The sequence below is a fragment of the Gracilinanus agilis genome, chromosome 4 (assembly GCF_016433145.1).
Source record: "Gracilinanus agilis isolate LMUSP501 chromosome 4, AgileGrace, whole genome shotgun sequence".
Classification (NCBI taxonomy): Eukaryota; Metazoa; Chordata; class Mammalia; order Didelphimorphia; family Didelphidae; genus Gracilinanus; species Gracilinanus agilis.
The window spans coordinates 35,328,403-35,343,685 of NC_058133.1; the positions used below are offsets into that span (position 1 = coordinate 35,328,403).

Consider the following 15,283-nt stretch of genomic DNA (forward strand, 5'->3'; position numbering starts at 1 on the left):
CAAATCACTCTAGTGTCTCTGCCAAGAAAACCCCAAATGGGGTCATAAAGAGTAGGTCACAACTGAAATGACTGAACAGCAAAGTTCCAGCAGCCAAGAGAGCCCTGGAGTCATGGGAATCGGAGCTAACAGATACCTAATCTTACCAAGGAGGAGGTGGACCCCTGAGTATTTAAGCTGGTATTCAAACCAATTCCTTTCAGCCACACCTGTCCCATGGCTGAGCATTGAATGAGCTTTTACTATGAGTCCCTCCATCTGATGCCTTGCTAGGTAAACCCTAGGGAGATTCCTGATGCACCAAAGGGAAGGTGACTTGTCTAGGGTCATGGGCAGAAGCTAAATGTCAGAGGTAAACTTTGAAGTCCCCTCTTGCCTATGCCACACAGCCTCTAAAGTGGATTTTTAGTCTTTATTTTCTTCACCTCAATGATTTTTATCCAGGATAAGGTGAGGCCTCCTTCCTTGGCTCATTCCATCCCACTCTCCTTCTACCCACTAGCCCAGTGATGGGGAACCTTTTAGAGACCAAATGCCCAAAATGCAACCCTCACACTGCATGTGAGTGCCCTTCCCTTTACCCCAGACAGGAGAGGGAGGAAGTACTCCCACTAGTCTGCAGGGCAGAGGGGCAGGTGATGTGAGAAACTTCCTCAGGCGCAGTGGAGAGGGGGAAGGGAGCAGCTCCCTCTGGCACAAGTGCCATAGGTTCACCAACGTGGCCCTAACTCTTCCCACAAAGTACAGAAAAGAGTAATCTTGAGTAAGTCAATGAGTAATTTTATCCTCCGACATCATATACTCAAATACTGAAGCTATTGCTTTTGCATTCAGAGGATGCTCGAGAAATCTTCAGGCGGATGGTCCTAGTTGTGGAGAAGAGACCAGGGCCTCTCCAGATGTCTGTCACCACAATCTGTCCACAATCCTCCTGAGCTGGCTGGTCTCCATCTTTATAGAGCATTAAGAGAAAAAGCTCTGGGTCTCGGAGAGGGGACGCGATATATTCTGGAGTGCCCACTGCAGGATTCCATCAAAAGAGTTCTGGAACACAGAGCCGCCCCACCCCATGCTCTCAGTGGGTGCAGGGGACCACCATGCTGTAGGAAAAGGGGATGAGGCCACCCACCTACCTCCCTCTTAGCCTTGGAGTGGAGGGAAGGGGTTGGAGTCCCATTCACACATCTACTTGAAAAGTGCCATGGGCTTAGTGGGTAGAGTGCAGAACTTGGAGGTAGGGGCACCTACACGTCCTGCCTCAGACACCCAATAGCTGGGGCACCCTCAGCAACTCCCTAAGCCATGCTCAGCCTCGGTTTTCCTCACTCATTACACGAGAGCGATGGACTCCATGGCTTCTAAGATCCTTTCTATGTCTCAGTCCAGAATCCTAAGAGTTAGGGCCTTTGTTCTCCATCTTCCTAGACACCAACTTTAAGATCCTCTCTCTTCACCCATCTACCCCAACCCATCCCTCTACTTCAGCCCCACCCTGACCTCATCCCCCCAAAAATAATTATCTTTGACCGGGAACTTGATTAGATGTAGGAACTCCCCATGCCAGGTCCTAGGACACTGCAGATGCCAGTAAAATGTTTCTGTTCCTTGACACCAAGAAGACCAGATGAACAGAACTGGCAGGACCCTTAAAGACCCTTCAGTCCAGGCCTCTCATGTCATCAATGCAGAGACTAAAGTCCAAAGAGGTACCCTGGGGCCCTAGAGTCAGAGTCGGAAGGTACCTTAGACATGCTCTTATGTCACAAAGTCTTACATGAAAGATGAAGAGGAATAGGGAGGCGGAATAAGTATCCAGGCTCGTGCCTGCCTGAAGAACGGGGTTCACAGTTTGTTATCCATCCATTTTGGCCTTGATGGAGGTCTCTAATGGAGTGCCTCAGGGATCTGTGCTGAGCCCTGGATTATTTGGCATTTTTAGCAATGACTTGGATGAAGGCATGGAAGGGACACTTTTCGAGGCTCACATGATGGGTGGCAGAATCAGACTTTAGGGCAATCTCAAAGGGCTAGAAGGACGAGTCCAATCCAATAGGATGGACTTCTCGAGGGCTAACATAAGGTCCCCCAGGGCAGTTACCTCTCCTAGAAACACGTCCAGCTCATCTTTGTTCACAATGGTCTCCTTCCCAGAAGCATCTCCAACCACCTGGATTGGAGAAAAGTGAATCGTCAGCCCCACTACCAGTGGAAATTGGGGCCATAGTGAGATATTTCCCCGAAATACCAGCCCCAACTAGCAGCCTGCCCCAGAGGCCCTGATCCTCCTGGAGTATTGCTAGCCTCCAGTCCTGAAGGGTGAGTGGCCAGTGCACACCCCACTCTCCATCCTTCCTCACAGGCCCAAAGGGGCTCTGCCTTAAGCTCCCTTTGATAGTCTGGAGAACCTTGTGGATTAGGGAGCCTGGAAAGCTGGCAACATGAACTTAGGGTTAGTTAAGTTAATTAAGTTAGAATTAATCAGGCAGCTAAGTGGCTTGGTGGATTGACAGCCAGGCCTAGAGATGAGTGGTCCTGGGTTCAAATCTGGCCTCAGACGCTTCCTAGCTGTGTGACCCTGGGCAAGTCACTTGAGCCCCATTGCCTAGCCCTTGCCTTTCTTCTGCCTTGGAGCCAATACACAGTATTGATTCAAAGACAGAACTAAGGATTAAAAAAAAAGGACTAGTTAATTAAGACATTAATCAGTGCCTTCTGGACTGACGAATACATAAAGAGGACGTGGCCCATTCTTGGACCTCCCAGCTTCCCCTCCTCTCCAGTGGGCAGGGACCTGTAAAACCTTGTACAGGGCAGAGCCTGAGGGATACTATGGCTCCTGGGACGTCTCCTGAGAACCCATACAGTGGGCATCTCAGCATCGCCCCTGTGCACATAAAGAAGGATTTCCTAGACCTTGTAGGATGTATCATCGCATACATATTTGGCACGTCTTGGGCAGTAGATTGGTAAAGGCTGTAGTAGGCCTGCTGACCTTCACAGAGTCCAGGGCTGGGATACTGGAGCTCAGAGTCTCCTCTCCAGCAGTGAGGACGGCGTCTTCAGAACAGAGCTTGCACTTGACCATCCCCCTAGAGTGGGAAGAGAGGTCAAAGAGGTACCGTTGGGCACCTGCAACGGCAGACGCAGGCGGACAAAGGAGAGCAGAGGCTCGGGTTCCCCTCACATGAATGTTTCCATTCCTAGGGAAGGGCTCAGTTGACCAGGCTCAAGTAACTGGGTTTGAAAAGGTTGTCCCAGGTGTTTTTGTAGTCAGTAATGGCCCCGGGGCCTAGATCAACTCTATCTTAAAAAAATTTTTTTTAACTTATTTTATGAAATATTTCCCAATTATAATTAAAAATTTTTAGCATTCTTTTTAAACATTTTGAGTTCCAAATTCCCTCCCTCCCTCCCTCTTGCCCGTCATCCACCCTTTGGGAAAGCAAGCAATTCTGATGTCTTTTAAGCTTTAACGTTCAACTATATTTTGGTGTCCTGTGGAAGCTCCAGTCTCCCATCTTCCCCATCCACCCCTGTCCTTCCCTCTGGACTGTAAGTTCCAAGGATAATCTCTTTCTAACTTAAACTTTCATAGTAATATGTAAAGGCCCCATAATGCCTGACTTCCAAAGTAAAGTATCTCTAAAGGCAAAATTTCAGTATCCTTTTAATAGGTCATAAGGTGTGCTTAAGGTACCCAATTTCTGGAGTTCCAAGGGTATCTTTTCTTGGTCCCCCATGGAGTCTTGAAAGTATAAGTTTACACACATATAAAACCCAGTGGAATTGCATGTTGGCTATGGGAGGGGGGTAGGAGGAGGGGAGGGAAAGAACATGAATCATGGAACCATGGAAATATTTTCTTAATAAAAAAATAAAAGGGTTTAAACATACACCACACACATATATGTGTGTATATATATATACAGAGTCTTGGTGGATAGAGAGCCAGGTCTAGACCTAGAAAGGTTCTGGATTAAAATCTGACCTTGTACATTTTCTAACTGTATGACCCTGGGTAAGTCACTTAATCCCAATTGCCTAATCCTTACCACTCTTCTGTCTTGGCACCAATACAAAGTATTGATCCTAAGACTGAAAATAAAGGTTTAAAGAAAAGTACATGGCTACAGTCCTAGAGGGCTTCATTCCAGCAGACTTGCTTTGACCAGCAGCCTGGCATTACCCAGAACTCACCCTGTCCTGCTAGAGTTGGCTGGAAAATGACAGTGCCAATGGAAGGTCCTGGTACACTGGGCACAATGAAGCAAATCCTCGCTTCTTTGGCAGACCTCACACCTGTCCTCCACTGAGAGCTTCTGCTGCAGAGAGAGTCCATCACCAGAAGGGAGTGTGGGTATGTGAAGCCAGGCAGCACGGCATACCCCCTCCTCCCATCTCACCCCAACTGCCAACGCATCCCTCCTCTTCTGAGAGAGCCTGCCAGAAAAAAGGAGACCTGGGGATGAATTGTTGTGTCTTTGAGACCATAGCACTGCCTTGGGTGATGGAGAGGCCCCCATCTGGGACGTTCTGTAGGTACGGCCCCACAGTGGACCCCGGTGTGGTATGTAAGGAGCTGCCTCCTTTCTTATGTGACTATTGTTTTTACTAAAAAAAAAAGACAGGAAAAAAGGACATCTGGGGTGAAAACATAGAAGAGCGGTCTGAGACTGCTGAGAGAGAATAGAATAAACGCAGCCCCATCCATCCACAGCCTGGGAGCTCCCCAGAATGAAAGGGCTTTCTGGAGGGATCAGAGAGCTCCCACTTGATATTCTACCAGTTTGCAACTCAGGAGAAAGACGCCCTCTCAGATTAAGCTCATCACCATGTTGCTAACTCAGGCCTTGACCTTGGGGTTTTCTTGGCAAAGACACTGGAGTGGTTTGTCATTTTCTTTTCTAGCTCATTTTACAGTTGAGGAAACTGAGGAAAACAGTTAAGTGACTTGCCCAAGATCACACAAACTAGTAAGAGTCTGAGGCTGGATTTGAACTCTGGACTTCCTGACTCTATCCACTATGCCACCTTTATACATGCCAAAAACAAATCGAAGCTTTACTATCTTCTCATCCTGAACCATAACTTTAGTTGTAGTCAAAGAATCTCCCAGGCTAAGGAAAGTGTAAGTCCTTGGCTTACAGATCTCCCCGAGGGACAACCCAGCACCTCCAGAGGCAGTCTAGGCCACTTGGAAGCTGGTGGGTGGATTAACTCTCATTGGTAGCAAGTTCTTCCCTCAATCAAGCATTCATTGGCCTTTTCTGGCATCTGCCATGGCTCCTCTAGGGCCAAAGAGAGCCTGTTTAATCTCTTTTCCAGGTGACAGCTCATCCAATGTTTGAGGACAATGTTCTCTATCTTTCCCACCTCTCCTTCCCCAAGCCAGTCTTTTCTCCTCCAGTCCAAACACCCTTGGTGCACTGGGCCAGACTTCTAGCTCTCTCTTCAGGCTGGCTGCCTCCCTCCGGACATTCTCAGGCTGAGAACACTTTTCTTAAACTGTGGCACCCAGAACTGACCATAGTCCTCTCCCTGAGGTCTGATTTAAGGCACAGGACAGAGCTTACCTCCCAGCCCAGGACACCATGCCTCTCAGTGTGGCCCCAGCTTGACTCTGCTTTGGTGGCTGCAATCTCACTACATTTTGCATCAGTTGGACCTGAGTCTAAAAGGCCTGGGCTGCTCCCCTCTAAGGGATGCTCTGGGTACCTGTCAGTTGCTTTGGTCCTTAGTAACTCCCCGATCAGCACCTGCCTCGGACTTACCTATCTGGATACAATTGTAAGGAAGAAAGAGTAGAAGGGCCTAGAATCCTGGAGTCAGGCCCGATGAAGCAAGGAGGCAGACCAAGTCCTGCAGGTCAGAAAAGGCCCATGACCCTGTGGCGTCTCACTCACCTGCTGGCTCTCGGACTCCGGGTTCTGCAGGGGCTGGCAGGTAGCCAAAGGTATTGCCGGCATCAGAGATGGAGAAGCAGCAGCGGGGAGAGGCTGTTTGAAGGCAAAAGTAGCCACCAGGCCTGGGCTCGGCTCCTGGATGGGGTTCTTCTCCTGTGTTCTGGCCGGCCTCAGTCCAAGGAGAGTCTGCTTGGACAGAACAGGAATGGCCAGCCCTGAGTATTAAATGACTGCTTTTGGACGATGTTAATGTGAAGGGAAGACTGACCCTGAGACTGACCATCTCCCTACCCCACTGACTTTGGGGTCCTGCCCTTTCTGGGAGAGATGACGGGGACCATAGCCAAGGTAACTCCAGATCCGAGGGGCCTTAGTTCAAGTACATACCGCAGTCTCTGAGTGGGGGTCTCTTTCCTCTCCGTGATGCCCATCCTGGTGCACCTTCCCAACTATGCAGCATCCACACCGCCACATCCCGCTGGAAACAGTGTCTCTCAGCAGACAGAAGAGGGCAAAGAAGGGGGGAAAGGGGAGAGCCCTTTCACCAGCGCTTCTTAGCACCACTTCCTTCCAAACACATCATTTTAGGAAGTCTAGAAATGACTTTATTTTGGTCACAGAATTATAGCATCTCATGGCTGGCAGGGCCCCCGAGGCATCTAATCCAACCCTTACCTTAAAGGAACCCCCATCTTAACAGACCCAACAAGTGGCCTCTGCTTGAGGATCCAAAGAGGGAGAGTTCACCACTTCCCAAGGCAGTCCCTTACTCTTCTGGATGAGTCTCATGATTAGGGAGTTGTTCCTTATATCCAGCCTGTACTGCCCAGAACTGACCACAGGGCTCCAGAAGGAGTCTGACCAGAGCAGAGGTTAGCAAAGCACTTAGCCCTCTGGTCCTGGATGCAGCTTAAGAACTCATTGGAAGTGTAGCTGGGTGGTTCAGTGGATAGAGAACCAAGCCTAGAGACTGGAGGTCCTGGATTCAAATTTGAACTCAGATACTTCCTAGCTGTGTGCTCTTGGGGCAAGTCATTTAATCCCAGTTGCCCAGCCCTTACTGCTCTTCTGACTTGGATTCTAAGATGGAAGATTGTGGGGGACTGTGGGAACCAAGGGATTAAATCCCCCCAAATGCTTTCCCCTCTTCTCCTGTAAAAGGGTCATGAAAAGGGTACAGCTTCAAGAAGGAGTAACCTTGAGTATAATGATGTGAAGGCAGAGAGAAGTCTCCTCCCTGGCTCCAGAGGCCAGGCTCTAGTCAAAACTGTGCTTGTTGACTGATTCCTTTAATGAGCTAAGTTCCGTTCCCACAGAAAAAAGAGATAAAATAGGGTCTGCTTCTAGCTTAGGAGGAAGCAGTAGCCTGGAGCCTGTTGATAGAGGAACACGGTGGAATAAATCTAGATTGTTAGTAGCCTGCCAGTATGAGTGTCTCTCTCCTTCGTGCTACCCTACCCCTCTGTCCTTATCTGGGACCTCCAACTCATGACAGAAGATAAGGCTTTTAAAAAAATTTTTTTAAACCCTTAACTTCTGTGTTTAGGCTCCTAGGTNTTTTAAAAAAATTTTTTTAAACCCTTAACTTCTGTGTTTAGGCTCCTAGGTGGAAGAGTGGTAAGGGTGGGCAATGGGGGTCAAGTGACTTGCCCAGGGTCACACAGCTGGGAAGTGTCTGAGGCCGGACCTTCCCATCTCTAGGCCTGACTCTCAATCCACCGAGCTACCCAGCTGCCCCCAGAAGAAAAGGTTTTAAAAAAAGAACTCTAGCTATTTTAAACTATACAGCTATCTATTCAGCAATAGTAAATATCGGTCCCTCTTGAGCTTGTAGTCCACTTACCCACTTACTCTTTCTTTTCCCCACTTCCATCTTCTTCAGCTGAACTTACAGTCTAGCTAAACCTCTCATCCTCTGGTTGGGAGGCAGACTAGAGAGTGGCTTGTGATGATAATGCACCATAGGATGCCCCCAGTACCCCCATCTGTCATGCTGAACAATGGCTAGGACCATGGTTAATTGGGCAAATCATACCTCACCCCCTTAGTTTTTCTCCTCAGTTAGAAGAGGAGGTATACAAAGGGATATGTAAGGCTGACAAGACCTCCAAGCATGGGAACCTTGGGCTGACCTGCTAAGCAGGGGCCTGTGAGTATGGGCTTTTACCTGGGAATCTCAGTCAATGGCGGCTCTAGGCAGGCCAGGTGGAAGGCCCGAGGACAACCGTCACAGCAGATTAGCTCCCCACCATCCCTGCACACAGCACACTCATCGTCATTCTTCTAAATCCAGGGGGAATCAAAATGCCAGTCTTAGGGCCAGCTCTGGTACACTTCCTCCTTAAGCAGAGACTCAAGCCAGAGACCCCAGTCTGATGGGTTCATTGAAACATGACAGGCAACAACTACCGTTTATGAGGTCACCCACCCAGTGAACAGGGGTTCTTCAGCCTCATCTCTTCTCTCCTGGGAGCCCAGACCTGCCAGCTGGCTTTGGCTCCCTTGAGGGTCTTCCCAAAGTCCAGTGAGCTACTAATATAATCATGTAGTTACTCTCATCCCCTCAGAGGCTGTCTCCTCTACGGTGTCCTTAGAAAGGGGTCACTCAGCCTCCACTTGGAGGAGGAGCTCACTTTTGAGGCAGCTCCTGCTGTATGGAGACACTTTGAATTGTTAGAAGGTCTTCTCTGCTACCCGGGTTGCAGCTCTTCCCCCTCCTCACCCCTTGCTCTGTCCTGGTCACATGGAACAAGGCTGATTCCTCCTTCCCAGAACAGCCCTTCAGATACTTAAAAATGGCCACATCTATCCAAATCAAAGTGTAGCGATCTCTTGGATATTGGGCTCAACAGGAATACAGATAGAGGCATCAGGAGGGCACAGGTCCCAAGGCTTATGAAAATGGTGCTCTGTGGTGGCAGGACGGGGCACCATGATGACTCCATTTACCCTGAGGTAGCTACCTAGAGCTCTCTAGAGGCCCAAGTTCCTTCAGGAGGGGCCCTAAGTGTGAACTCCTGCATCTATGTCTCTCCCAGCCCTGTCATGGTCTCCAAACAGAAGCCAGTTGTCCATTCCTCAGCTCCACGGTAGTAGGACTATGTGTCCTGACTAGCCCCAAGGTCCTTTGGGTGTCGGGATTCTGGGTCTTTAAAAGGGAAATCTGTGAGTGCAGCTAAACCACCTGGCAGCTAAGCATGCCAGGAAGAGGCCAGTTTGCTGCTGCCCCTGGCCTGCTCTGGGAAGGACAGATGCAGCTCTAGTTTTCTGTCTAGCATCATCCAGGAAGGACATCTGGACTCCCCAGTAAGACCTCCCTGGGGTTCCTGGGCTGGGCTTCTCTGGGGCCTGGCTCAAAACAACCTTGCTGGAGAAGACAGACAATGGAGTGGAGAGAGACCTGGACATGGCCTGAGGTCGTCAGTGCCAGTCCTGGAGTGACCATGTGTTGGGGTAACCTTGGATAAGTCATGCCCCTCTCTGGGACTCGTTGGGGCTCTAGTACCTCAGTCAGAGCAGGTTAGAATCCCAATAGATTTACTTTTCTGTAAATGCCTGTGCTTGTGCCACCTGGTGGGTAGAGCAGGGGAGAGGAGGAGGAGGAGAGGAAACAGAGAAGGGAGAGTAAGTGGGATGAAGGGGGTAGGGGAGCAAGTAGCCTATATTTACCTGGTGGAGGTGCAGCTCAGGGTGCTGGGCTGGTGTGGCAGACACACTGCCCTGTTGGCTCAGCTGTAGTTCTGCCCTGCTGCCCTGTGGTTGGAAAACAAGATGGCACTCTTGCTCTGCCTCCATGTCGTAGCTTTCCACAGTGGGCAAAGCTCCTTCAAGAGGAGTTTCCACAGCAGTTCCATAAAGATGAGCTATGTTCCCATTCTGCAGATGTGACTGAGCTACAGAGAAGCTGGAGGGGCACCCAAAGTGCCCTTGGAGATTTCAGAGGCAGTTCTTCTGGCCCCCAAACCCGTGAATAGATGAGGAGATTCTATGGGGGTCCTGTCCACCCACTGGGTTTCTGAGTAGGTCCCCATCATCACATTGTTTCTGGCAGGATGATCAGGGATGGTGTCTGGCTGGGCTTGTCCAGGAGAACTGGGAGTCACAAAAAGGCCACCAGCAGCTCGGATGAGATGGTCCAGTGGACCACATGAGTTCTGGCACTGCCTATGAGACTTCTCAGATCCTGATCAACAGCTTTTGTTGGTTCTATGTTGGGTTGAGGCCCTGATGTTGGGGCTGCTGTTGAACAGGGTTGGGTAGTTCAGGGGAGAGGAAGCCTTAGATGCCTACTTTAGGGAACAGGACTTTGCATTCTCAGACAGGGGCTGTAAATCCTACCTCCCTGCAGGCCTTACATGGTGGGATGCTTGAGTAGCTTTGGTTCGAGCTGGTGGTTTGGGGCTTCTTGTTTTGTTCTTTCCAATGGAGTCCTCAAACTTGCCTGGTGTATAAAACTCTCCACCAACTTGGATACATTTCTTGGAGCTACCTGGAAAGTGGGGCAACTGGGATCAGCCATGGAGCTCCCCACGTCAGCTCTCCTGGCCTCGTGCCTGTGATGGAGGATGACTCGAGTGGCTGGACCATCTTATCAAATCAGACTCAGGCCCTTTCCCTACTTTGGTTATAGTGACAAGATGGTCTGAGAGTCTCTCATCCCTCCTGCTTCAGTTGCCCTCCAACATCATCTACCTGACTCAAACACCTGTTTGATAAGGACTCCCTCCACTGCCCCACAGGTGCCTGGGAGCTCGCTAGAAGCCACAGCCACAGCCCTCTGGACTGATGCAGACATGCTCCGAATTCCTGTGGGACCAAGAAATAAGAAGATGGTTGTCAATCCACTCATGCACCAAAGCACACACTGATTTGAACATTTTCTACGTACAACCTCCCCCCACATCTATCAGATACCTAACTCTGCTCTTCATCCTCACTGCAACCTTCAATCTTCAATCCATCCCTCAGTTCTTTCCTGGGCCAAAACCCTTGTTCCAGCTACACTTTCCTTCCTTCCCCATCTTGATGCTTCAGTCTAGGATCACTCTCAGCTTTTGACGCCTGCACCCCAACTCACATATTACTAAATGGAGCTAGAAGAGAAAATCACAGAACCATCCATAACAATAGAATCTTGACTGGGCTCTCACTGCAGCAAGGCAATCCTTTTATACTTTATTTTTTAAACCCTTACCTTCTGTCTTAAAACCAGTTCTAAGATTCCAAGGCAGAAGAGTGGCAAGGGCTAGGCAATGGGAGGTAAGTGACTCACCCAAGGTCACATAGCTAGGAAGTTTCTGAGGCCAGATTTGGACCCAGGACCTCCCATCTCTAGGCCTGACTCTCAACCCATTGAGCCACCCAGCTGCCCCCTTCCTTTTATACTTTATTATTTTTATTATTATTTTTTAGAATATCTTTCCATGGTTGCATGATTCATGTTCCTTTCCCTACCCCCCAAACTCCTCCTCCCTGTAGCCAATGCACAATTCCACTAGGTTTTACATGTATCATTGATCATTCCTTTTATACTTTAATTGATTCACTATCCTGCTTACCACAGTAGCTTTTCTAAACTTTCCCTATCAGCTGAGCACCTTCACCTCACACTTAAAAAAAATGGAGACCATTTATTGAGAGCTTCCCCTTCTCCCCTCTTCCTCCTCTCACAACCTCTTGGCATCATCCTCTACCCTCTTCTTTATCCAGTTTCTTATAAAGAGGTTGATATCTCTTCATGAAGGTCAATATTTCCACATGTATCCTTAATTCCATCCCTTCCTACCTTTTCTAGCAGATTGCCACCTCAATCACCACCATTTTCTGATCTTCAGCCTTTCCTTGTCTATTGTCTCCCTCTCCCTCAAAAAACCCTCGCTAGCTCCCATCATCCCTGCTAACTGCCATCCTCTATCTCCCTTCTCTTTCTCACTCAGATTTGAAAAAAAAAACTGTCTACACTTACTACCTCTTCTCTAACTTCTCAGATCTTTGTAACGTGGCTGCTGACCTCATCATTGGAAACAGTTTTCCCCCCAAGTTACCCACATCTCTTTCTCTCTGTCTCTGTGTCTGTCTCTGTGTCTGTCTCTCTCTCCAGAATATTGCTAGTCTGTTTACACCTAATACATGCCAGTCGACCAATAAACTGAGCATCGGACATTCTAGCCTGGAAGCCCTGGAGACGTCATTCCTTGCCACACGCTAGCGTTTAGTCTAGCTTCCATGCCCAAGTGGGATGGACATCAGGCGGGTCACCCAGGATTGGCCCCAGACTCTTCAATTGTGCCCATCGCCACATGGGCAGACCAGGTCTCACCAGTGCCCCAGTGACTAACAGAGAGGTGAATTCAGAAACAACAGAGAATGATTCTCCCGGCCACTGCCCACGACATCCTTCCAGAGAGGGTGAATTAGCTGCCGGCCCTGCCCCATCGTCTCCTGCTCCTCTCCCCATCCCCATCCAAACTATCGGAGCTTAGATCCGAATCCTTATCAGCTGTATGACTGTGGACATCACCGAGTCTCTCGGAACCTCAGTGTTTTGTGAAATGGGCCTGATGAAGAGACGTTTGTAAAGAGTGTGGCAAATCTTAAGCTCAAATGGATATGTTGGTGATTTGGGTTAAGGAGTCTGAAGTGCAAACAGAGACCGTGGGCAGGGGGCAGCTAGCTGGCTCAGTGGATTCTGGGCCAGGTATAGAGATGGGAGGTCCTGGGTTCGAATCTGGCCTCAGATACTTTCCAGCTGGGTGACCCTGGGCAGGGCACTTCACCCCCATTGCCTATCCTTACTGCCCTTCTGCCTTGGCACCGATACTCAGAATTGATTCAAAGACAGAAGGTAGGAGTTTAAAAAGAAAAAAAGAGACCATGGGCAGAGCAGTCTCAGAAGCCCTTGCTCTTCTCACCCCTCCCTGCTGTACCGAAGGCAGGCATTTGCGGGGCTCAGGCTCAGCCCCTAAAGGAGGCTGGGCCGGCTCTGGGTTAGGAGCTGACTTGGCTGTGGCAGGTTGGTGGGGGAGTGGGAGTATCCTACAGTATCCTACCGGAGCCCCTTGTGACTGATGCCTCAAAGAGAGTTTACTCACCATTTCCCAGAGGGAAGCGTGGCGGCTCTGGGTTCTCTGGCTTCTTGGGGGGCTTCACCTTGTGGGGGGGTCCTGCATGGTTACAAGAGAGTCAACAGCTCCTAGATGGAGATTGGGTGTCCTTCATGGGAAAAGATGGCGGGCCTGAGCAGTGTGTGGCTAGTGCTAGGCAGAGCCCACTAAGGCAGGGTGAGTGCTCACAGCGGGTGGGGATGGACCACCAGGGTGGCCGGGGCCTGGGAGCAGGGCAGCAGGGTCACCGAGGGCCACGGGACCACCACGCACATTCCAGACATCTTTCTGGCACACACCTGGACTGGAAGCACTTCTCAGCGCCTGAGAGGCTGGCTGAGGGGACTCCTTTTCTTCAGGGCCTTTCCTCTTCCCCTGGAGTCTGTGGGTGCTGGCTGGGGCTCTCCTCCCTTTGTGGCTTCGGCTGAGGTCCACATCTGCAAGAAACGGGCTTCCAAGTGAGCTGGGAGCAGGCTGGGCTCTCTGGGGGAATAGTTGCCTTAGGGGGCTCCGGATCTTGTATTTTGATTTCCTCGGCCTTTCTTTTGGAGAGGAGGTAGAGGTGGGGCAGCTGGGGCTCAAGGAAGAAGGTCAGGCGGACAGTGAGGCCCCCAGACCGGCCTTCCCTCACCTTTGGGGAAGCTGCTACGAATGGCTTGTAACCTCCCGTATCTCTCCAGGTTGTAGTCCTTAAACAGTACAGTCCAGAAGCCACGTATGGAGGCCGAGTCCCTCCCCAGGAGCCAGCTGAGCAGGGCATGGAGGGCCTTGTGGCAGCCATCCTTTTCTCTCAGACTCTGAGTCTCCTAAGAGGAAGCACAGGGCATGGGAAGGTCTGGGCAGCTCTGCTCGATTTTTCTCTATCCTGAAAGCATGGAGTTAGAAGTGACTTTGGAGGCCATTGAGCCCAGCCCTTGATAGCTGGGGAAACTGGGACCCAGAGAGAGGAAGGAAGTTCTTCAAAGACACACAGCAGTTTAGAAGAAGGGTTGGAAAAGGGGACCCTGACTCCCAGCGTGAACCCCAAAGGCCTGCAGTGTGAGGTGGCAGCATCAAATCAAGGCTGTTCCCCAAAGTGAGATGGGAGGGGTGAGGAACAGGCTTCCTTTATGGGGTTTCATCCAGCATCAGGGTACAAAGAGGTGGGAGATACCCACGTGCCTCGGGGAGGAAGCCTGGAGACTTAACGCCTTCCTCGTCCTCCTACCTTGAACTTATCTTCCGTGATGACATCATGATCAGCCAGGCCATGGAGCAGGGGGAAAGTGTCATCTACGGCCATAGAGATCTCCGTTCGGTAGAGTTTCAGAAGCTGCCGGACATCTGTCTCCCCCGAGGGTCTGTCTGAGCTGGACATCCTGTGAGGGGCAGGGCCGGGTAGCATGGCGAGCTAGCTGACCTCCCGGGCTTCTCCAGTCAGAGAGAGAGAGAGAGGGACAGACAGAGACAGGGAGACAGACAGACAGAGCCAGAGCCAAAGGCTTCTCAGTCAGTCAGAGGGAGAGACAGATAGATAGACAAAGAAACAGACATAGAGACAAAGGCTTCTCTAGTCAGTCAGAGGGAGAGACAGAAAGACAGACAGGGAGGTAGACAGATAGAAAGAAACAGAATTAGAGAGACAGAGACAAAGACTTCTCTATTCAGTCAGAAAGAGAGACAGACAGACAGACAGAAATAGAAAGAGCCAAAGAGACAGAGACAGGGAGACAGAGACAAAGGAGAGAGACAGAGACAGAGACAGAGATGGAGACAGACAGAAACAGAGAGACAGAGACAAGAAGACAGAGAGACAGAGATAAAGGCTTCCCTAGTCAAGCAGAGGGAGAGACAGACAAACAGATAGAACCAGAGACACAGAATCAGGGAGACAGAGACAAGGAGACAGAGAGGCAGAGACAGAGACAGAGAAAAATAACAGAGACAGAACTAGAGAGAGAAATACAGAGAGAGTGTGTGAGGGAGAGAAAAACACAGGGACAGAAAGAGAAATACAGAGACAGAGAGAGAAATATAGAGATAGAGAGTAGAGACCCAGAAGAACAGAAACAGAGAGAAATACAGAGACAGAAGGAGCCAGAGAGAAGAAATATGGACACAGAGACAAACACAGAAATACAGAGATAGAAAGAGACCCAGAGAAATAGAGACCAAGAAAGAGAATATTCCCTTCACTTTGTTTGGAATAACAGGGTATCCGTCTATCCCTATCCAAGTTTATGCTATTTCAGACACCCCTTTTCCCACTCTGTACCCCACTGGACTCAGGAAATGCTC

At 49.9% G+C, this 15,283-nt stretch overlaps 1 protein-coding gene across 1 annotated transcript; it reads right to left on the reverse strand.

The window, feature by feature from the left end:
- Positions 1 to 963: 963 nt before the first annotated feature.
- Positions 964 to 14,390, reverse strand: AIRE (autoimmune regulator). Its single transcript, XM_044674833.1, has 14 exons — positions 14,214 to 14,390; positions 13,638 to 13,812; positions 13,255 to 13,443; positions 12,995 to 13,066; positions 10,596 to 10,709; positions 10,259 to 10,392; positions 9,573 to 9,656; positions 8,071 to 8,186; positions 6,291 to 6,381; positions 5,904 to 6,089; positions 5,772 to 5,775; positions 2,993 to 3,129; positions 2,099 to 2,167; positions 964 to 1,044 (listed from the first exon to the last, which is right to left on the reverse strand). The coding sequence occupies exons 1-14, from the start codon at positions 14,388 to 14,390 to the stop codon at positions 964 to 966; spliced, it is 1,629 nt and encodes a 542-aa protein (XP_044530768.1).
- Between the last annotated feature and the right edge of the window lie 893 nt (positions 14,391 to 15,283).

Excerpts from the sequence above, each read along its gene's own strand:
- AIRE (XM_044674833.1), bottom strand. The coding sequence starts at position 14,390 with ATGCTACCCGGCCCTGCCCCTCACAGGATGTCCAGCTCAGACAGACCC. Across the intron at positions 13,444-13,637 it reads TCGTAGCAGCTTCCCCAAAG|ATGTGGACCTCAGCCGAAGC; the intron begins GTGAGGGAAGGC and ends CGTTTCTTGCAG. Across the intron at positions 13,067-13,254 it reads TGGTGGTCCCGTGGCCCTCG|GACCCCCCCACAAGGTGAAG; the intron begins GTGACCCTGCTG and ends GTAACCATGCAG.